Below are 21,924 nucleotides of genomic sequence, written 5' to 3'. Positions count from 1 at the left end.
CCTCCGTCCCGCCTTCCCGGAGCTTGTGCAGCGCTTCGGGCTTCGACTGCCCACAATGGTCAGAGATCAGCATTACAGCTCTCAACATGAACACAGTACTCGGGTTAGAAAAACTCGAAATTAAAAAAAAAAAAAAAAAAAAAAAAGAGAAGAAGGAAAAAAAAGACAGAAGGGGAAGGATGCTCCCTGTGATGCCAACCCCCTCTGCTGCCCCGCAGGGATTTGGGAAATCACCACCACCCCGTGCTGGGTGTGTCCCCAGGGATTAAGGTGTCCCATTCTTTGCAGGCAAGAGCTCCCTGAAAACACCATGGAACCCATCTGCTGAGCCAAAGGAGATGGAGTTCATTCCCTGGGGCTGAGGCCATGAGGGTCATTGCATGGGGAATAGAGCTGGGGAACAGCACTGAGCCCAGCTGCACTGCTTGGAGCCATGTGGATCCAGGAGGGAGCAGGAAAGCCATGCTGCAATGTGCTCCCTGCAGAGCATCCCACAAAAATCACCCAAGGCAATGCCCCTGCTCCCTTCTCCTGCAGGGTTACACCACCACGGGGAGGGTGATGCTGTGGGTATTGATTAATAAGGTGACCCAAGGAATCCCTCAGTCACTCTCCTGGGGTCACTCAGCAGAGCAGTGGGAGGATTCAACAGACTCACACCCCAGTGTCCCTGGTGGCATCATTTTTGCGTGCAGTTTTTATTTTCTGCCCCTCAAAGACCCTCTGGAGGGAGAGCCGGAGGGACTTTATGGAGCAGGGCCTCCAGCACCTCCCTGCCAAGAAGTAGATGAAGGGTTTGATGCTGCTGTGGATGCAGGCGAGCAGGAAAACAACCTGGGAGGGCACAACGATGTAACCGAACTCCTGCAGGAAATTCCAGAGGCTGAGGATGAGAGCCAAGAGCCCAGTGACGAAGATAACGATGTCGCGCTTCTCGGGCTGCTGCTGCTGGGAGCCCCACTTGGCCTGAATGAAATCACCTGTGCTTGAAACGAGCATGGGTACAACAAAGAGGAGCAGCATGAGGGTGTACACGGAGATGAGAGCTGCCCGGCAGTGCTCCTGCTGGTTTGATGGGCACAGGAATGTCACCGAGGGCATGACAGTGAAGACAGCAAAGAAGGCCCAGTATCGGACATTAATCAGCACCCACCTCAGGCGCAGAGGAGGGTCACAGCGGCAGCAGAGCTTGGAGAAGTTCCGCATATATCGCACGTTGTTGCCCAACGTCACCCGGTACAGTGTCCAGTAGTAGGAGAAAACTGAGAGCTGGAAAACGAAGTTCATGTACATCAAGGGCAAGACAGGAGAGCAGGACACGTCCTCCACCAGGATGAGGAGGGCAGAGGGGACCGCAAAGAGGAGGAAGAGGAAGTCGACAAGAGCCAGGTTAAAGATACCCTTGTTCCCGATATTCAGGCTGAGGAGGCCGATGACAGCCCCGTTCCCAGCCAGCCCACAGAGGCAGATGAGCAGGGTCACACTGTGTATGGCCACGCTGCTGACATCTGTCTCACACAGATCATCTCCTTCAGTGGGTGAGGCAGGAGATGGGGACATGGTGGTCACCTCCATGGGTGGATGCTGGGCAGGCAGTGGGATGTGGCCCCTGGCTGTGGTCAGAGTGGATGTGCAGTCAGTGCTTGGAGAATCCAGGGATGGACCATGCGGCTCCTCAGCAGCTCCCTGCAGTGGGAAGGATTCAGTGGGAAGGAGTGAGATGTGCAGGGCATGAGTGCAGTGGGAATGGTGGGGTGGGAGAAGGAGGGGGGGGGGGTTTGCTGGTGTGCAGGGGATTGATGAGGAAGAGAGAATAAACATTTTCAACTCTCCTGAAGTTCCTTAAAGACTAACTGGGCCAACAGATAAAAATATGTAAAGATGTGGACCCTGGTGATAAATGTGGCTGGAGCCAGAGCAGGAACAGATAAAGAGGTCCACAGTATTTTTAGGGCAAGTTCTGTAACAAGAAGCAAGAGCCCATGGCCAAAGGAAAAGTTTAGGGCAGGGTCACCTTTAATATCGCAGCACTCAGTGAAAGCAACCACCAGGGACCCCTCTCAATGAACCTCCAGGGCCATCAGAGGACACTCAGTAGGAAGAGGATGCATGGAAATGAGTTCTAGGAAAATGGTATTTATGTTTATGTTTATGGTGTTCTTTAGATAAGAAAAATTTTTAATGTCTATGTATGGTTATAATAAGTAAAAACACTGATGTAAGGTCTCACAACACACACAGAAATAATGAGAGAAACTTCTGCGTGTCCTGCTGCCTAATAGTTCATTGGTAAAATGATTAGTTGGTGTTAGGAACTTTATTCTGTCTGATTTTGGTGTCACTCCTCATCCATGCCATGCCATGCCACGCCACGCCACGCCACACCACTCCACCCCATCCTATCCCATCCCATCCCATCCCATCCCATCCCATCCCATCCCATCCCATCCCGATGGGTTCCCAGTTCCTGGCCTCTCCCTGGCTGCAGGTGCGGCCTGTTGGGCTCTGCTGCTCTCCAGTGGGAGATTTGGCATTGGTGGCACCCAGAGCCCTCCTGCCCCCTCCAGCCCCTGTCTGCCTGATGCCTTGGGCTGGCTCCCTGGAACAGAGGCCAGAGCAAGTGAAGAGAATAAAAGGAGGCATTGATGAAAGGCCTTCAAAAGGTTCACCTTGGGCTCTCAAAGCCTCTGAGAGGGGCTGTACCCAAAATGGACAATGGCCATGAGTTTTCCAGACAGATATATGTGTGGTCCATTTACAAATCTGGGGTTAATCCTCCAACTACAGCTTCATGTAATGAAGTCACTTAGGCCCAGTTTTCCCTCCCACAACACACTTTTGTCTATATTTTTCTGGGCCTGAGGCAGTAGAGTGTCCTTGAATTTCAGGCCTAGAGGGATTGTTTTGTCTGACCAAAATGTGCAGAGAGTTAACTAACACTTTCCATGCAGTTTAGAGTAATGCACTAATGCAGTACAAGATGTGAAAAATAGAAAGGCTAAAATCTTAAGGCACCATGGGTCCCTCTGACATCCTCTAGAAATTCCCCCCAGGCTGCCTTCGCCTCCAGACAGCCCCGCTCCCCTCCTGCCCCACTCAGGAGCCCCAGCAGTGTTTCTGCTCCTCCTGGCAATTCCATGCTTCTGCAGCCCAATGAACAGCAGTGGAGCCATCCCTGTAGTGCCTCTTGTTTGTGTCCAAAGGAGGTTGGGGGGCTGGAGAGCAGGGACGGAGCTGGGTAGGGGCATCTCCAAGAGAAAGACGGCCCCAAAGCCTTCCGGGGCAGGCTGGGGTGAGCAGCCCGTGGGGAGGGAGTGGAGCCTGAGGCCCGGGGCTGGGAGGGATGGGAAGGACTGGAGGTGGGTGGGCTGCATGGGGAGTGGGATGGGAGGGTGGTGTGGGAGGGCTGGGACGTGATGGAGCTGCTGTGAAGATGTGGTGGGAAGGTGTGGGGTGTGGTGGGGCTGGAGGGAAGGTGTGGGATGTGGTGGGGCTGGAGGGAAGGTGTGGGGTGTGGTGGGGCTGGAGAGAAGGTGTGGGTTGTGGTGGGGCTGGAGAGAAGGTGTGGGGTGTGGTGGGGCTGGTGGCCTCAGGGAAGCCCCAGGGAGGGGGTGATGCCCCGTGGAGCCCATGGTGACAAACACAGGTGTCACCCTGCCCCTGGAAGGGGGTGGCTGTGCTGAGGATCACGGCCTCCTCCTCTCCTTGCTGCTGCACCACCTGAGCCTGCTGAGGGAGCAGCTGAAGGCAGTGGAGAGGAAGAATTTCTGAAGGCAGAGAATCCTTTGCACCTGGCTCACAAAATTAAAAATTAAAGATCTCAGGGGAGATCTCTGCTGTGACACTCACAGAGCACTCGGGGTGGGGAATGCTGAGCCCCTGGTCCATCGTGTCTGTGCCAGCCCAGCTCTGGGCACTGGGGATCATGGTTGCTGCAGGGAGCACAAGCCATGGCTGTGTCCCCTCCGAAATCAAGACATTGTAAGTCTAACAACATAGTAGTCTAACAATTACTACTAACAATTTTCAGTCAAAATTGTGAACATAGTTGAATTATATTTGCCAGAGACGTGTTCAAAGAAACAATGATTTTCAGGGATTTTTATACACTATAATACCCAAGATTTTTTCATAGATACTCTCAAAAGTGCTCCCAATGTTTACATCATGGTATAGTTGTTTTGTTTCTTTTAACTACTACCACAATATGCTGTCTATCTCAGATTAATGCATAAGCCAAGTTTTTTCCAGCTAAACAATAATTTATCAGATTTCATGTCCTGTTTAGACAATTCCCTTTTCTTAACTTTTCTTAGGTGCACAATCCTAGAAATGGCTCCCCTATTGCCATTACAATTTAACTCTTACAATTTATTATCAAGTCTTTTGGTGTGTATAGGCCTCTGAATTGCTAATTATCTCAAGAAATCATTCTTATTCTATGACATCCAATTAATTTCTAGCTGTATCATAACCATTAAAAATACATTATTGAATTTTGTTGTCCAACTATTGAGTACATTCTCTAAGGGCTATGGGTCAGTAGAGTTTTCTACTGACACTCAGCCAACACAGATCTAAATTAAAACCAGCTAAAATCCACAGTCAATTATGCCTTGACCAATTAAACATTGTTCATGATGAAATTTCTAAACATTCACAGAATTCCTGGCTAACTACCTCTCTGTCCCCTCCCTCCAGCCACATTCCCGGCTGGCAGCAGCAGCCAGAGGAAGCCGGGAAGAGCTGGAAGAAGGGACAAAGGCAGCTCAGGGTTCACGGTAGTGTTTATTGATATCAGACCTCAGTGGGATGCAGGAACCAGGTGCCAGCGGGAATTCTGGGGTCACAGCTGTGTTGGGAAGGATGCATTTGGGGGTAAAATGCTCTAGGATCTGTGAGGGAGGAGCAAATCCATGCTCCAATGTGCTCTGTGCAGAGCATCCCTCCCACACGGCCATTTTCAATGCCTCTGATCCCTTTTCCTGCAGGAATAAGGGTGGGAGGGTGATCCTCAGTCACTGCCCCGTGGTCCTGCATGGGGGCACCTGAAGTGTTCAACAGGCTCAGACCCCCCTGTCCATGGTGGCATCATTACTGGGGGCACTGCTCCCTTCTGGCTCCTCAAACACCTTCTGGAGGCACTCCCTGAGGGACCCCATGGAGCAGCGCCTCCAGCACTTTGTTACTGAGATGTAGATGAGGGGGTTGATGCTGCTGTGCATGCAGGCAAACAGGAGAACAACCCGGGGGAACACAGTGGTGTAGCCGAGCTGCTGCAGGAAATTCCAGAGACTGAGGGGAGAGTGAGGAGCACAGCCAGGAAGACAATGATGTCAAGGCTCTTGGATTGCTGCTGCTGGGAGCTACCCTTGAAGTGAATGAAGAGGATTGTGCTGGAAACGACCATGGATGGAGCAAAGACAAGGGAGTTGAGGATGTACAGGGAGATGAGATCCCCGCGGCAGCAGAGCTTGTGTTCCTGTGACTGGCACAGGGAATTCACCGCAGAAATGGCAGCGATGGCAGTGATGGAAAGGGCCCAGAGCACGGCACTGACCACCACCCATGAGAGGCCCTGGGGAAGGTGGCAGAAGAGCCCAGGTGGGCAGAGCATGGACCTGCCCCTCTCGATGCTGATGGCCGTCAGCCGGTACAGCCCTACGCTGTGGAACATCCGGAAGAGGAGGAAAAGGAAGCGTATGGATGCTGGGGGCATGATGGAGGAGCAGGAGAAATCCTCCTGCAGGAAGAGCAGAGCGGAGGGGACCATGAAGATGAGGAAGAGGAAGTTGATGAGGGCCAGGTCAAGGATGTAGGCTGTGATGGGTTTCATGGTGTTCCTGTGGATGCGGAACCCGAGGACCCAGCGCACAGGCCCGTTCCCAGCCAGCCCACAGAGGCAGATGAGCATTGTCACACTGTGGGTGGCCACACTGGTGACATCTGTCTCACACAGATCATGCACTTCAGTGGATTAGTTGGCAGGTGGGGACTATGCTCATCCACATGGATGGATGCTGGGCAGGCAGTGGGATGTGGCCCCTGGCTGTGGTCAGAGTGGATGGGCAGTCAGTGCTTGGAGAATCCAGGGATGGACCATGTGGCTCCTCAGCAGCTCCCTGCAGTGGGAAGGATTCAGTGGGGAAGAGTGAGATGTGCAGGGCAGGAGGGCAGTGGAAATTGTGGGGTGTGAGAGGGACGTGGGAGGTTTGGGCTGTTTTGCAGGATGCTGATGAATAAGACCGAAAAGAAACATTTTCAGTTCTTCTGAAGTTGTTCAAAAGCAAAGTGGCAAAAATTTTAAAGCATGTGTTATAGATGGATAATGGGATGATTGGCTCTCACAGTTAAGGGATGAATGCTTTGTAAATATTAAGAGAAGCTTTATTGATATATAATTATGTTATTGTAGTCTGTTGTTTACATGTCCCCTGTTCTCCCCATAGTCCCCTTCTCCCCCTCTGTACTGTTGCCATCAGAGAGCCCGAGTCATCTAGGACAGGTAGAAGGAAGGGGTGGACAAAAGCTTGTTGCTGGGGGGGGAAGAGTCGCAGCATGAGAACACCTGACCCTCCAGTCAAGCTGCAGGAAAGCAGGCTCCAGCAATAAACACACAGAAGGGCTGACTGACAGACTTTGGGAGGGGCCAGGTTTAGCTGATGCAACCCCCGGGGTATCAAAGGTGAAGCATCCATCTTGAAGATCAGCCAGCCACGTGCTTGGCAGCCATGTGGGAAGCTCCCAGGCCTGCTTCTCCTTATTTAGTCCTTTTGTTGCATTTTTTGTTAAGGTTTAATAAATCATTAAACATTTTAAAAAGTGAGTGGTTGTTTCTCACAGGGTGTAAAGGCTGGCACACAGGATGACAAACATGGCAGAAACAGATAAGGCGGCCTGCAGTGATTTTGGGGCAAATTCTGGAACAGGAAGCATGGCCAGGAGAAAAGTTCAAGGCAAGGCCATCTTTAATATGGCAGCATTGATTGAATGTGACCATCTAAGAGACCCCTCTGAATGAACCTCCAGGATCATAAAAGGACTTCCAGGAGGAGGTGGAGACATGGAAATGAATTCTAGGAAAATGGTGTTTGTGTGTTAGATAAGAAATACTTTTTAATTCCTACATGTTGCTATAATGGAATAATACCCAGTTGTAAAGTCTCCCCATACACACAACACAAAGGGAGATCCCTCTGTGTCCTGTGCAGGTCAAGAATTCCTGCTTCCTCATGCTTTGAACTGTGTTATAAAGTTTGTTCTGGCCCATTTCAGTATTAAGATACAGATGGGATGCACAAGAGGAGAGAGAGGATCTGGGGAGGGCCCTGCAGTCACTGGGAGAGGGTGTCAGGAACAGAGCAGCTGCTGCAGGAGAGGAAGGTGGGGTAGGGAGGAAGGCAAACATTCCACTGACCTGTTCCCTGTGGGGCAGCAGCAGGCAAAGGGCTCTGTGCAGATCAGCGGCGCTTCCTGGTCCCTCTTGCTCCTTTGGGATCCATGTCCTAAAGCGGCTCCTGGCAGGTCAGGGACATGAAGGAGAAAGTGCCCAGATCACCAGGAGCTCCCCATTCCCCTCCTGCTGGCTCCTCTCTGTGTCTTGTCCTGGTGCTGCTCCTCAAGGCTCAGTGGGGTCATAGAGCAGGTGGAAGTTGTTTTACAACTTTGGGTACGTCAGAGATCCACTCCCTCGGAGCTATTTATCTTGATTATTTTTTTTCTTTGCCACAAAGGAATTGGCTTTTGTCACAAGTCCACATGAAGAATTTTGCAAATGGCTCCTCATTTTCTTCTGATTATAAACACTTCTTCCCTGCAGAATGTACCTTTCTCCAACTGGTTTCTCTCTCCCAAGACGTTCCTACCATTCCTTTTTTCTCTTCCCATAGGAATCATTGTCCCTCCAGCACCAGAGGGTTACTGGTGGCACTGGAATGCAGGCAGTGCTGCTGAAATATCTGTCTGCTTGTCAGAATCAACTCCCATTCAGGAAATAGCTCCAGAATCAGTGGTAAAACCTGCCCTGTGCCCAAAGGAGCTGAACTGAGACAAGAATTCACATTTTTGACATTGTCCCCAGGCTCACACAACCCAAGGGAAGAACAGCACTCAGTTGCTTACAATCAGGTCATCAGCACTTAGAGCCCACCCTGATTGCTGCCAATCCCCGTGATGATGCAATGAAAGCTATTAGAGACCAGGTTTTGGGATGCTGTGATTCCATTTCCAGCCCTTCATTGGGGCTTATCCTCCTCCTCAGACTTAGGTGCACTTATGATTGTTTTTACCTGATCCCATCCCTCTGGGCAGCCTGTGCCAGGGCCTCAGCACCCTCACAGGGAAGGATTTCTTCCCAATATCCAATCTGACCCCACCCTCTGTCAGTGGGAAGCCATTCCCCCTTGTCCTGTCACTCCATGCCCTTGTCCAAAGTCGCTCTCCACCTCTCCTGGAGCCCCATCAGCTCCTGGATCATGAAGTGTTTGCCCTTGAAAGGACTGGGCTGGTGAGGGGATGTGAGATTCCATAGCTGGGGACACCAACACGGTGTCAGCAGGAAGAGAGGTGACAGTTCTGGTCCCAGGGCCAGCAGTTTCCAGCAGCAGCATCCCAGATCCCTGAGGCACATGTCAGCCTGGGTAGGCGTCATCTCACCTCAGCTTTCTAGGAATACCTTGGAATTCACTGTAAGCTTCTGTCTGACTCCTAATGGAGTGAAGAGGATGACTCAGAGGAAACCTGCAACTTTCTAAAGATTAAAGCCAAGAGAGCAGCATGGATTTTCCTCTTCTCGGAAGAAATGCCATTGCTGACATCCTAAATCGTCCCTGTGCTGTGTGCCTGTGCTACAGCTAAAACTCAGAATTTATTATTGCATGAATCTTCTTAAAACTGCCTGGTAAAGGTAAAGCACTTCTGAAATTGTGGCATACACATGGCACAACTACATTTGAATCAGAAATCAAAGTTTAACAGCACACTTCTAGTGCAGGGTCCTGAGGATCCACCTCAAGAATGAGAGGGGGCAAGTTCAGGCTGTTCAAAAGATAAGATTTCTGGATTGAAGTTGCTATAAAATAGAAAAGAAGCTGAGATGGAGCCCAAGTGCTCTGGGCACAGGTGTGGTTGCTGAGGCTCTCTCCCGTTGCTCATTTGCCGGGCAGAGTGAAGAGCAGCTGAGGAGCAGAGCCCTGAGCCCGTGGCAGGCTCTGAGGCAGCTGCCTGTGTGTGAGAGCCCTGGAGAACACGAGGCAGCACGGAGAGCAGGGGCTGTGGCAGGAGCTGGGACAGAGCCCGCGCCGGACGCTGCTCGGGCTCAGCCCGCGGGCTGCGCTCCCCTTTCCCAAGGGACCATTCCAGGGAACCTCCTGCAGATCCCGGCCCAGGGACAGCAGCTGGAGCCTGGCAGCTGAGGGCAGGGCACTGCGGGCAAGTTCTCCAGGCTGCCAGAGGAAACCAGCTCAGACTCTTCTCTTCCACCTTCACCAGGGCCCCCTCATTGGGTGGAACCTGGTTATTGATTTTGGGGGCAGAACTGAGGTCTGTAGGGAATTAAGAGCTATAAACACTGGGGGGAAAAGGGAGGGAATATTGAAAGGAGTGTCCTGCTGAAGGAATCCAGCAGTTCAGTGATATCAACTGACACCTGAGAGTCCAGCTCAGATCCATCCCAAAGCCATTTGCTCTCTGATATCTCCATGGGCAATCCTCTCCTTCTCCAATTGTTTTCCTCCTCCAGCTCTGTCATTTCCACAGCCAGGAAGGAGGTATCTCCCTGGCTTTTGTGCCAGGCACACAGGACCAGGCTCCCACATCCTCCTTGCCATCTGTCCTGTCCCTCACCCCTCCCTGTGCTGCTCCACATGGAAGCTGTGGGTGGGAAAAGATGGGAAAAGCCACGTTTGGGGGACAGCAGCGTTGCTCTGGTGTGTCTGTTTGTCACCCCTGCAGCTGTGTGAGGGCAGGAGAAGCAGCAGAGGTGTCACCATGAGCACTTTGTCCCCTGGCATGGAGGGAGCCAGCCCTGCCTGCTGGAGCCAGCCTGGTGGGAAGGCATCCCAGGGGAGCTGGAATGAGGAGAGCCACGACAACTGGAGCCAGTGTGACAGCAGGCAGTGGAGCAAAGTGCCTGTCCCGCTGCTGCTGCTGCTGCTGCTGTGCCTGTGTGGGATGGTGGGAATGGGGCTGTGCTCTGGCTCCTCAGCTTCTGCATCCACAGGAACCCCATCACCCCCTGTGTGCTCAGCCTGGCCATGGCTGGCTCCACCTCTTGCTCTCCATCACCATCACGCTGGGGATATTTTCTGTCCCAGAGAGCTTCTGCCACCAGCTGGGCTCGTGGGCTGTGACAGCTGGGCTGAAGGTCCCCATCCTCTTGGCTTTCACTGCTGCTGTCTGCTCTCTGACAGCCCTCAGTGCTGTCACAGCTCTGTTTGTCCTCCCGTGTCCTGCTGGCCCTGCCCCTGCTCCCAGTGCTTCCCGGTGCTCCTGTGTGCCCTGCTCTGGCTGCTCTCCTTGCTGCTCACTGCCACCCTCCATTGCTGCCCTTTGGTGCCCATGGCCTTGGTGCTGAGCTGCCCCTTCTCAGTGCTCAGCCTGCCCTGTTCTGCTCTGGCCCTGCTGGCCAGGCTCCTGTGCTGCTCATGGAAACAGCTCCCAGGGAAGCTCTGTGCCCTGCTCCTGCTGCTCCTTCTCCTTCTTCACTGCTGATTTTGGGCACTGGCTCTTGCTGAGGGCGTTTGACTTCTCTGTCTTTGCCCCCAGCACCTCTCTCCTGCTCACCTGTGCCCAGAGCTGTGCCCGCCCTCAGATTGACTGCCTGGCTGGGAGCTGTGCAAAGGAATTCACCCCTCTGGTAGTGTTGCCTTCCCGAGGGATTTTGAGGCTTTTGTGCCAGAGCCAGGGCATAGGGACAACACAGTGGAGTCACCATCAAGTAGAATTACGAATTATGGAACTATGAAAGATACTCAGCATAAAATAGAACCATAAAATACCCAGAGTTGGAAGGGACCTACAAGGATGTTGGAAGTTGAGCTCCTGGCCCTGCACAGGAAATCCCAACAATCCCAGCCTGTGCCTGAGAGCATTGTCCAAATGCTCCTTGGGCTCTGTCAGGCTGGTGCTGTGTGCAGTAGGGGAACTCCTGCCTGAGGCTGTTGTGGGTGACACAAGGAATCCTCATGGAATGGTTTGGGTTGTTTCCTGGTTTAGGGTAAATTTGGGAGGAAGCCTCTGAATAGGCTTCATATAGTAAACAAATTCAAGCAGCCCCTCCCCACCTGGTTCAAGAAAATATTTCCTTAGAGAAAAGTGGAAAAAACTATTTATTTAACAAGCAAAGTATTTGCAAGCATAAAAAATGAAAACAATATGAAACAATAAAATCCCTTGCTATTCTGAAGAGTAGGCAAATTCAGACGGTCCTTGTTGTGGAGTGTAGTTTGGCTCACTCAGTCCCTTATCAGTCACTCTGGTGCTGGAAAATGCCCCGTCCCAGGCCCCGGTGGGCCACAGGTGTGAGCTCCCAGGGCTCTTCTGGGTTTTCAGTCCAGAGCAGGTTTGAACAGTTCCAAGCAAAGGAAAAACCACAGTGCAGGGAACTTCTCTGCCTCAGCCAGCTGAAAAAGCCCAAAAGCAAAGGAGAGCTCTGTGCTGCAGGTCTGTGCTGCAGACAGCACGGTCTGGGAGCAGGAATGGGGAGGAGTGAGCACAGCTTCTGAAAACAAACTGCTGCATCTGCTCTGCCCCTCTTTGCTCAAGAACCAGTCTGAAATGTGCAAAACCTATTTCTGGGCTAAACAGATGAATGGAGACACAATTCAGCTCATAAATTCTTCCAGGACAGGGTGGCAGGAACAGTAGAGATCATCTCATTCCATCTCTCCTTCTGCCATGAGCAGGGACAGCCAGGAAACCTTTTGCTTTGAAGTCTTGCTCATTTGAAAGGAAGCTCAGGTAGGGAGTGGCCTGGGTGACAGTGGAGACAAGGAAGGTGCTGGGAAGTAGAAAAAGAACATGGAAGAATACTGGTCCTTCTGCACTTGCCTTGGGAGGGACGCCCTGGCTGAGTTTTTCTTCCATGGACAAGTGTACCTTGGAAAGTTTTGTCTCTCCAGTGGACAGTAAATGGGAGTCAAGAACAGAAAAACCCTCTCAGATGTCAAAGTCTCTCTCTTCTGTTAATTATTAACAAATCTGTCAATAAATGCTCCTTAATTGTTTAACATCACATGTGTCTCCAAAGCCTGACTCTCCACCCACGGCTTTCACTCTCACTTCTCTTTCCAGAAGCAGTGGCACGTTGCTTTCCCCTGGATTTAAGGCAGTGGGAAAAGGAGGGACAACTTCCCCCTGAGCAAGAGATGTGGCTGCTGCCCAGGTCTCTGCCAGGAGGAATAAGGAGCTCTTGGCACTGCCAACATCATCCCAACCATTGCAGGCACGTGCCTTAGGAAGGGCTCTGGTATGAGACAGGAACCTGCCCTGCTCCCAGACCAGCCAGAGGCTTTAGAATGGGATAAAAGAAGGAAATGAGCCATTTTGGACAGTGTTTAACAAGGACAGGCTCTGCAGTGAAGCCTTGTTGTTGTTTATTCAACAAATTCAGAGGGTGGGACTACCACAGTGGAAAGAAACAAAAACCAGAAATCCATCACAGACTGAGGGGTAGTTACAGACTGACAAAGATCAGGAGAGGCTGGACTGTGGCTGGAGCTGCTGTGCAGAGTGGCTGTGCAGCTCCTCCTGAGGGTGGCCAGGTTCAGGATGGAGGTGCTCAAGGGCTTCCCTGGACACTGATGCTGGGGAACCAGAGGATGGATGGCCCCATTCTGCAGAACAGCAGCATAACCCACTAATTTGTGTGCAATTAAATGGTCCAAGCATCTGGTGATGGGAATTTCCAAGTTTAAAGCTCTTTTTTTTCACCTGCAGGCGGCTTTAGTGGAGTTCACATTTGATCCTGCAATTTGATATTCAGAAGCATTTGATTCTAGAATTCAAGCATGTGAGACATTCCCACTGAAAGGATAAGGGAATGTTGCTGTCCCTCCCCAGCTCTGCAGCCCTACCTGCTGTCCCTTCCCATCAGCTGGGAATGCAGGGCCGGCTCTGCTGGACAGAAGGGGAAGGATGCTCCCTGTGATCCCAACCCCTCTCCTGCCATCCAGAGGCACCAGCCCTGCAGGGATTTGGGAAATCACTGCCACTCCATGATGGGTGTGTCCCTAGGGATTAAGGTGTCCCATGCTTTGCAGGCAAGTGCTCCCTGATGAAAACACCATGGAACTCATCTGCTGAGGCAAAGGAGATGGAGTTCATTCCCTGGGGCAGAGGCCATGAGGGTCATTCCATGGGGAATAGAGCTGGGGAGCAGCACTGAGCCCAGCTGCACTGCTTGGAGCCATGTGGATCCAGGAGGGAGGAGGAAAGCCATGCTGCAATGTGCTCCCTGCAGAGCATCCCACAAAAATCACCCAAGGCAATGCCCCTGCTCTCTTCTCCTGCAGGAATACAGCACCACGGGGAGGGTGATCCCATGTATATTGAGGAGTGCCCCTCAGCCACTCTCCTGGGGTCCTTCAGCAGAGCCGTGGAAGGGACCAACAGGCTCAGACCCCTGTGTCCCTGGGGGCATCATTTCTGAGTGCAGGTTTCTTTTTTTTTGGCTCCTCAAAGACCCTCTGGAGTGAGAGCCGGAGGGACTCCATGGAGCAGGGCCTCCAGCACTGGCCCACCAAGAAGTAGATGAAGGGTTTGATGCTGCTGTACATGCAGGTGAGCAGGAAAAAAACCTGGGTGGACACAGTGATGTAACCGAGCTGCTGCAGGAAATTGCAGACGATGAAGAGGACTATGACGAGCACAATGATGCCCATAACGATGTCGCGCCTCTTGGGCTGCTGCTGCTGGGAGCCTCGCTTGGACTTAATGAAATCAATTGTGTGAGAAATGGCCATGGGTACAACAAAAAGGAGCAGGATGATGGTGTACATGGAGATGAAAGCTACCCGGCATCTCTCCTGCTCATGTGATGGGCACAGGAATGTCATTGTGGGAATGACAGTGAATAGAGCAAAGAAGGCCCAGTTTTGGACACATCCCACTACCAGCCACAGGCGCTCGGGAAGCCCGCAGTGGCAGCAGAGTTTGCAGAGCTTGTATATAGACAGCACATTGCTGATGGGCATCCACATGAATAGCCCCCAGTAGAGGGAGGCCACTGACAACTGGAAAAGGAAATTCAGATACAGCAGGGGCAATATAGGAGTGCAGGACATGTCCTCCACCAGGAAGAGGAGGGCGGAGGGGACCACAAAGAGAAGGAAGAGGAAGTCAGTGACAGCCATGTAAAGGATGCCATAGTTCCTGCCGTTCAGGCTGAGGAGGCCGATGACAGCCCCATTCCCAGCCAGCCCACAGAGGCAGATGAGCAGGGTCACACTGTGTATGGCCACGCTGGTGACATCTGTCTCACACAGATCATCTTCTTCAGTGGGTGAGGCAGGAGATGGGGACATGGTGGTCACCTCCATGGCTGGACACTGGGCAGGCAGTGGGATGTGGCCCCTGGCTGTGGTCAGAGTGGATGGGCAGTCAGTGGTTGGAGAATCCAGGGATGGACCATGTGGCTCGTCAGCAGCTCCCTGCAGTGGGAAGGATTCAGTGGGGAGAAGTGAGATGTGCAGGGGAGGAGAGTGTGGGAATGGCTGGGTGGAGAGGGAGTTGTGTGGTTTGGCGTTTCTCGCAGGAAGTTGATAAATAACATATAGAAAGGATATTTTCAGTTTTTCTGAAGTGGTTCAATACCAAAGTGGCCAAAATTTAAAAGGATGTGTTATAGAGGGATAATGAGATGATTGGCTCTCACAGTTAAGGGATGAATACTGTGTGAATATTAAGAGAAGCTTCATTGATGTATGTTATTGCAGTCTGTTGTTTAGATGTCCCCTGTTCTCCCCATAGTCCCCTTCTCTCCCCTCTGTATTGTTGCCATCAGAGAGCCTGAGTCATCTAGGACAGGTAGAAAGAAGGGGTGTACAAAAGCTTCTTGCTGGGGGGGGAAGAGGGGCAGCATGACAACACCTGACCCTCCAGTCAAGCTGCAGGAAAGCAGGCTCCAGCAATAAACACAAAGAAGGGCTGACTGACAGACTTTGGGAGGGGCCAGGTTTAGCTGATGCAACCCCCGGGGTATCAAAGGTGAAGCATCCATTTTGAAGATCAGCCAGCCACGTGGTGGGCAGCCATGAGGGAAGCTCCCAGGCCTGCTTCTCCTTATTTAGTCTTTTTGTTGCAGTTTCTGTTAAGGTTCAATAAACCTTTAAAAATTAAAAAAAGTGGGTGTTTGTTTCTCACAGGATGTAAAGGCTGACACATAGGATGGCAAACATGGCAGGAACCAGTGCAGAAACAGATAAGGAGGCCTGCGGTGGTTTTGGGGCAAATTGTGGAACAAGAAACAGTGCATGGCCAGAGGAAAAGTTCATGGCAAGGGCACCTTAAATATGGCAGAATTAATTTAATATGACCACCAGAGAGACCCCTCTTAATAAACCTCCAGGATCACAGAAGGACCTGCAGGAGGAGGTGGGCGCATGGAATTGAGTTCTAGGGAAATTGTGTTTATGTATAAGATAAGAAAGACTTTTCAGTGCTTCCATGTGGTTGTAATGGATTAATACCCTGTTGTAAAGTCTCACCATAGACACAATACAAGGGGAGATCCCTCTGTGTACGGTGCAGGTCAAGAATTCCTGCTTCCTCATGCTTTGCATTGTGTTATAAAGTTTGTTCTGGCCCATTTCAGTATTAGGTTACAGATGGGATGCACAGGAGAAGAGAGAGGGTCTGGGCAGGGCACTGCAGTCACCGGGCGATGGTGTCAGGAACAGAGCAGCTGCTGCAGGAGAGGAAGGTGGGGTAGGGAGGAAGGCAAACATTCCACTGACCTGTTCCCTGTGGGGCAGCAGCAGGCAAAGGACTCTGTGCAGATCAGCGGCGCTTCCTGGTCCCTCTTGCTCCTTTGGGATCCATGTCCTAAAGCGGCTCCTGCCAGATCAGGGACAGGAAAGAGAAAGTGCCCAGGTCACCACGAGCTCCCCAATCCCGTCCTGCTGGCTCCTCTCTGTACTCTGTCCTGCCGTTGTTTCGCAAGGCTCGATGGGCGTGTCGGAAATTTATTCTTTGCTTATGTCAGAATTTCCCTTACTCTGAGTTATTTGTCTTGACCGTTTTTTTCTGCCAGAGAGGAAGTAGCTTGACATGCAGATTTCTTTGAATGGCTCCTCATTTCCTCCTGATTAGAAACTCTTTTCCAAATGGGACATTATCCAAATGCTTTCCCTCTCTCAGCAGGTTTCTACCATTCCTCATTTATCTACCCTGAGGGGTCATTGCCCCTCCAGGAGCAGAGAGCTGCTGGTGGGGCTGGTGGCACTGGAATGCTGCTGGCAGTGCTGGAAGTGCTCAGAGCACTGTGCAAGCATCTGTGTGCTTCTCAGAAACAACTCCCATTCTGGGAAGAGTTCCGGGATCATTGCCAAAACATGCCCTGGCCCTAAGAAAAAAAATCTGAGCTGAGAATTCCAATTTCTGTCATTCCAGTGCAGGCTCACACAGCCCAAGGGTAGGACAGCACTCAGTTGCTTGCAGCCAGGTAAGCAGCACTTAGAGCCCACCCTCATTACTGCCAATCCCCCTGCTGATGCAATGAAAGCCATGAGGGACCCGGGTGCTGTAATCCCCTTTCCAGCCCTTCATTAGGCCTCATCTTCCTCCTCCTCAGATTTGGGAGACCTTGTGTTTGTTTTTACCTGACCCCATCCCTCAGTGCAACCTGTGCCAGGGCCTCAGCACCCTCACAGGGAAGGATTTCTTCCCAATTTCCAATCTGACCCCACCCTCTGTCAGTGGGAAGCCATTCCCCCTTGTCCTGTCACTCCATGCCCTTGTCCAAAGTCCGTCTGCACCTCTTCTGGAGCACCATTAGCTGTTGGATCATGAAGTGTTTGCTCTTGAAAGGATTGGGCTGGTGAGGAGATGTGGGATTCCATAGCTGGAGACACAAACACTGTGTCAGCAGGAAGAGAGGTGACAGTTCTGGTCCCAGGGCCAGCAGTTTGCAGGAGGAACATCCCATGTCAGCCTGGGTAGGAATCATCTCACCTTAGCTTTCTGGGAATTCCTTGGAATTAACTGTAGTCTGCTGTCTGACTGCCAGAGGAGTGTAGAAGATGACTCATATGAAACATGCAACTTTCTAAGGATTAAAGCCAAGAGAGCAGCATGGATTTGCCTCGGAAAAGAAGTGACATTGCTCACCTCCTAAATAACCCATCTGCTCTGGGGCCTGTGCTCCCGCCCACACACAGAATTTATTATTGCACAAATCTCTTTGGAAACTGTGTGGTGAAGGGGATGTGCCGTTGAAATTGTGACATACATATGGCCAAACTAGATTTGAAACAGAAAGAAAAGTTTAACATGAGCACTTGTATTGCAGGGCCCTAAGGATCCACCTCAAGAATGAGAGGGGACAAATTCAGGATGTTCATAACACAAGATTTCAGGACTGAGGTTGCTATAAAATAGAAAAGAAGCTGAGATGGAGCCCAAGTGCTCTGGGCACAGGTGTGGTTGCTGAGGCTCTCTCCCGTTGCTCATTTCCCGGGCAGAGTGCAGAGCAGCTGAGGAGCAGAGCCCTGAGCCCGTGGCAGGCTCTGAGGCAGCTGCCTGTGTGTGAGAGCCCTGGAGAACACGAGGCAGCACGGAGAGCAGGGGCTGTGGCAGGAGCTGGGACAGAGCCCGCGCCGGACGCTGCTCGGGCTCAGCCCGCGGGCTGCGCTCCCCTTTCCCAAGGGACCATTCCAGGGAACCTCCTGCAGATCCCGGCCCAGGGACAGCAGCTGGAGCCTGGCAGCTGAGGGCAGGGCACTGCGGGCAAGTTCTCCAGGCTGCCAGAGGAAACCAGCTCAGACTCTTCTCTTCCACCTTCATCAGGGCCCCCTCATTGGGTGGAACCTGGTTATTGATTTTGGGGGCAGAACTGAGGTCTGTAGGGAATTAAGGGCTATAAATAGTGTGGGAAAAGGGAGGGAATATTGAAAGGAGTGTCCTGCTGAAGGAATCCAGCAGTTCAGTGATATCAACTGACACCTGAGAGTCAAGCTCAGATCCATCCCAAAGCCATTTGTTCTCTGATATCTCCATGGGCAATCCTCTCCTTCTCCAGTTGTCTTCCTGCTCCAGCTGTGTCATGTCCACAGCCAGGAAGGAGGTATCTCCCTGGCTTTTGTGCCAGGCACAGAGGACCAGGCTCCCACATCCTCCTTGCCATCTGTCCTGTCCCTCACCCCTCCCTGTGCTGCTCCACATGGAAGCTGTGGGTGGGAAAAGATGGGAAAAGCCACGTTTGGGGGACAGCAGCGTTGCTCTGGTGTGTCTGTTTGTCACCCCTGCAGCTGTGTGAGGGCAGGAGAAGCAGCAGAGGTGTCCCCATGAGCACTTTGTCCCCTGGCATGGAGGGAGCCAGCCCTGCCTGCTGGAGCCAGCCCGGTGGGAAGGCATCCCAGGGGAGCTGGAATGAGGAGAGCCACGACAACTGGAGCCAGTGTGACAGCAGGCAGTGGAGCAAAGTGCCTGTCCCGCTGCTGCTGCTGCTGCTGCTGCTGTGCCTGTGTGGGATGGTGGGAATGGGGCTGTGCTCTGGCTCCTCAGCTTCTGCATCCACAGGAACCCCATCACCCCCTGTGTGCTCAGCCTGGCCATGGCTGGCTCCACCTTCCTGCTCTCCATCACCATCACCCTGGAGATATTTTCTGTCCCAGAGAGCTTCTGCCACCAGCTGGGCTCGTGGGGTGTGACAGCTGGGCTGAAGGTCCCCATCCTCTTGGCTTTCACTGCTGCTGTCTCCTCTCTGACAGCCCTCAGTGCTGTCACAGCTCTGTTTGTCCTCCCGTGTCCTGCTGGCCCTGCCCCTGCTCCCAGTGCTTCCCGGTGCTCCTGTGTGCCCTGCTCTGGCTGCTCTCCTTGCTGCTCACTGCCACCCTCCATTGCTGCCCTTTGGTGCCCATGGCCTTGGTGCTGAGCTGCCCCTTCTCAGTGCTCAGCCTGCCCTGTTCTGCTCTGGCCCTGCTGGCCAGGCTCCTGTGCTGCTCATGGAAACAGCTGCCAGGGAAGCTCTGTGCCCTGCTCCTGCTGCTGCTGTCATCTCCTTCCCCTTCTTCACTGCTGATTTTGGGCACTGGCTCTTGCTGAGCGTGTTTGACTTCTCTGTCTTTGCCCCCAGCACCTCTCTCCTGCTCACCTGTGCCCAGAGCTGTGCCCTCCCTCTGATTGACTGCCTGGCTGGGAGCTGTGCAAAGGAATTCACCCCCTCTGGTAGTGTGGCCTTGCAGAGGGCTTTTGAGGCTTTTGTGCTAGAGCCAGGGCATAGGGACAACACAGGGGAGTCATCATCAGGTGGAATCATCATTCAAGATAGTCAGCATAAAATCGAACCATAAAATATCCAGAGTTGGAAGGGACCTACAAGGATGTTGGGAGTTGAGCTCCTGGCCCTGCACAGGAAATCCCAGCAATCCCATCCTGTGCCTGAGAGCATTGTCCAAATGCTCCTTGAGCTCTGTCAGGCTGCTGCTGTGTGCAGCAGGGGAACTCCTGCTGGCTGGATGATGGATGTCATGACGAATCATCATGAAATGGTTCGGGTTGTGTCCTGATTTAGGGCAAATTTGGGAGGAAGCCTTCAAATGGGATCCCTCTAGAAAAGAAATTGAAGCAGCCCCTCCCTCCCTCTCAGGAAAAGATTTCCTGTGAGAAAAGTGGAAAAAAACATTTATTTAACAAGCAATGTATTCACAAGCATAAGAAATGATAACAATATTGAAAAATGAAATCTCTTACTCTTTTGAAGAGTTGGCAAATTCAGACAGTCCTTGTTGTGGAGTGTAGTTTGGCTCACTCAGTCCCTTATCAGTCCCTCTGGTGCTGGAAAATGCCGCGTCCCAGGCCCCGGTGGGCCACAGGTGTGAGCTCCCAGTGCTCTTCTGGGTTTTCAGTCCAGAGCAGGTTTGAACAGTTCCAAGCCAAAGGAAAACCACAGTCCAGCGAACTTCTCTGCCTCAGCCAGCTGAAAAAGCCCAAAAGCAAAGGAGAGCTCTGTGCTGCATGTCTGTGCTGCAGACACCACGGTCTGGGAGCAGGAATGGGGAGGAGTGAGCACAGCTTCTGGAAACAAACTGCTGCATCTGCTCTGCCCCTCTTTGCTCAAGAACCAGTCTGAAATGTGCAAAACCTATTTCTGGGCTAAGCAGAGGAATGGGGACACAATTCAGCTCATAAAGTCACCCCAACTGAGGCTGGAAGGAACAGTAGAGATCATCTCATTCCATATCTCTTTCTTCCATGGAAAGGGTCTGTCAGGAAACCTTTTGCTTTGATGTCTTGCTCTTTTTAAAGCTCAGGTAGAAAGTGGCCTGGGTGACAGTGAAGATAAGAAGGGCCTGGGAAGCAGAAAAGTTCATGGAAGGATAATGGTCCTTCTGCACTTGCTTTGGGAGGGGAGGACCCGGCTGAGTTGTTCTTCCATGGACAAGAGGTTGTACCTTGGAAAGTTTGTCTTTCCAATGGACAGGAAATGTGAGTTAGGGAGAGAAAAACCCTCTCAGATGTCAATGTCTCTTATCTTAATTATTAACACCTCTTTTAATAAATGTTCCCAAAGTGTTCAACCTCACATGTGTCTCCAAAGCCTGACTCGCCACACAAGGCTTTCACTCTCACTTCCCTTTCCAAAAGTGGCACGTTGCTTTCCCCTGGATTTAAGGCAGTAGGAAAAGGAGGGACAACTTCCCCCTGAGCAAGAGATGTGGCTGCTGCCCAGGTCTCTGCCAGGAGGAATCAGGAGCTCTTGGCACTGCCAACATCATCCCAACCATTGCAGGCATGTGCCTTAGGAAGGGCTCTGGTATGAGACAGGAACCTGCCCTGCTCCCAGACCAGCCAGAGGCCTTAGAATGGGATAAAAGAAGGAAATGAGCCATTTTGGACAGTGTTTAACAAGGACAGGCTCTGCAGTGAAGCTTGGTTTTTGTTTATTCAACAAATTCCGAGGCTGGAAAGAAACAGAAACCATGAATCCAAATCTGATTGAGGGTAGTTACAGAATGACAAAGATCAGGACAGGCTGGACTGTGGCTGGAGCTGCTGTGCAGAGTGGCTGTGCAGCTCCTCCTGAGGGTGGCCAGGTTCAGGATGGAGGTGCTCAAGGGCTTCCCTGGACACTGATGCTGGGCAACCAGAGGATGGATGGCCAGATTCTGCAGAAGAGCAGCATAACCCCCTAATTTCTGTGCAATTCAATGGTCCAAGCATCTGGTAATGGGAATTTCCACATTCCATTTACTTTCTGGATACAGGCACAGGAGTTCAGTGGAGTTCACCATCGACCTTGCACTTTACTCAGAAGGATTATATTCTGGAATTGAAGAATGTGAGACATTCCCACTGAAAGGATAAGGGAATGTTGCTGTCCCTCCCCAGCTCTGCAGCCCTACCTGGTGTCCCTTCCCATCAGCTGGGAATGCAGGGCCGGCTCTGCTGGACAGAAGGGGAAGGATGCTCCCTGTGATCCCAACCCCTCTCCTGCCATCCAGAGGCACCAGCCCTGCAGGGATTTGGGAAATCACCACCACCCCGTGCTGGGTGTGTCCCCAGGGATTAAGGTGTCCCATTCTTTGCAGGCAAGAGCTCCCTGGAAACACCATGGATACTCATCTGCTGAGCCAAAGGAGATGGAGTTCATTCCCTGGGGCCGAGGCCATGAGGGTCATTGCATGGGGAATAGAGCTGGGGAACAGCACTGAGCCCAGCTGCACTGCTTGGAGCCATGTGGATCCAGGAGGGAGGAGGAAAGCCATG

At 52.0% G+C, this 21,924-nt stretch overlaps 4 protein-coding genes across 4 annotated transcripts; 1 reads left to right on the top strand and 3 right to left on the bottom strand.

The window, feature by feature from the left end:
* Positions 1-237: 237 nt before the first annotated feature.
* Positions 238-1,575, bottom strand: LOC134419912 (mas-related G-protein coupled receptor member H-like). Its single transcript, XM_063159512.1, has one exon. It carries the CDS (start codon positions 1,573-1,575, stop codon positions 655-657), a length of 921 nt encoding a protein of 306 aa, XP_063015582.1. The 3' UTR covers positions 238-654.
* Positions 1,576-4,973: 3,398 nt separating this feature from the next.
* LOC134419824 (mas-related G-protein coupled receptor member H-like) lies at positions 4,974-5,914 on the bottom strand. The gene is given in 2 exon segments (XM_063159431.1): positions 4,974-5,305; positions 5,308-5,914. Coding segments are annotated over 2 exon segments (846 nt in total). The 3' UTR covers positions 4,974-5,066.
* Positions 5,915-13,613: 7,699 nt separating this feature from the next.
* LOC134419911 (mas-related G-protein coupled receptor member H-like) lies at positions 13,614-14,537 on the bottom strand. The gene has a single exon (XM_063159511.1). The coding sequence runs from the start codon at positions 14,535-14,537 to the stop codon at positions 13,614-13,616; it is 924 nt and encodes a 307-aa protein (XP_063015581.1).
* A 3,984-nt stretch (positions 14,538-18,521) lies between these two features.
* LOC134419910 (mas-related G-protein coupled receptor member A1-like) lies at positions 18,522-19,508 on the top strand. The gene is given in 4 exon segments (XM_063159510.1): positions 18,522-18,687; positions 18,690-18,959; positions 18,962-19,206; positions 19,209-19,508. Coding segments are annotated over 4 exon segments (981 nt in total).
* Positions 19,509-21,924: the final 2,416 nt, after the last annotated feature.

This window comes from Melospiza melodia, chromosome 6, assembly GCF_035770615.1.
Source record: "Melospiza melodia melodia isolate bMelMel2 chromosome 6, bMelMel2.pri, whole genome shotgun sequence".
Classification (NCBI taxonomy): Eukaryota; Metazoa; Chordata; class Aves; order Passeriformes; family Passerellidae; genus Melospiza; species Melospiza melodia.
The sequence above is the reverse complement of the archived record's forward strand: the minus strand, read 5'-3'. Positions and strand labels throughout refer to the sequence as shown.

Bases quoted from the DNA above. Each gene is read 5' to 3' on its own strand.
- LOC134419912 (XM_063159512.1), bottom strand. From the start codon at position 1,575: ATGGAGGTGACCACCATGTCCCCATCTCCTGCCTCACCCACTGAAGGA.
- LOC134419911 (XM_063159511.1), bottom strand. From the start codon at position 14,537: ATGGAGGTGACCACCATGTCCCCATCTCCTGCCTCACCCACTGAAGAA.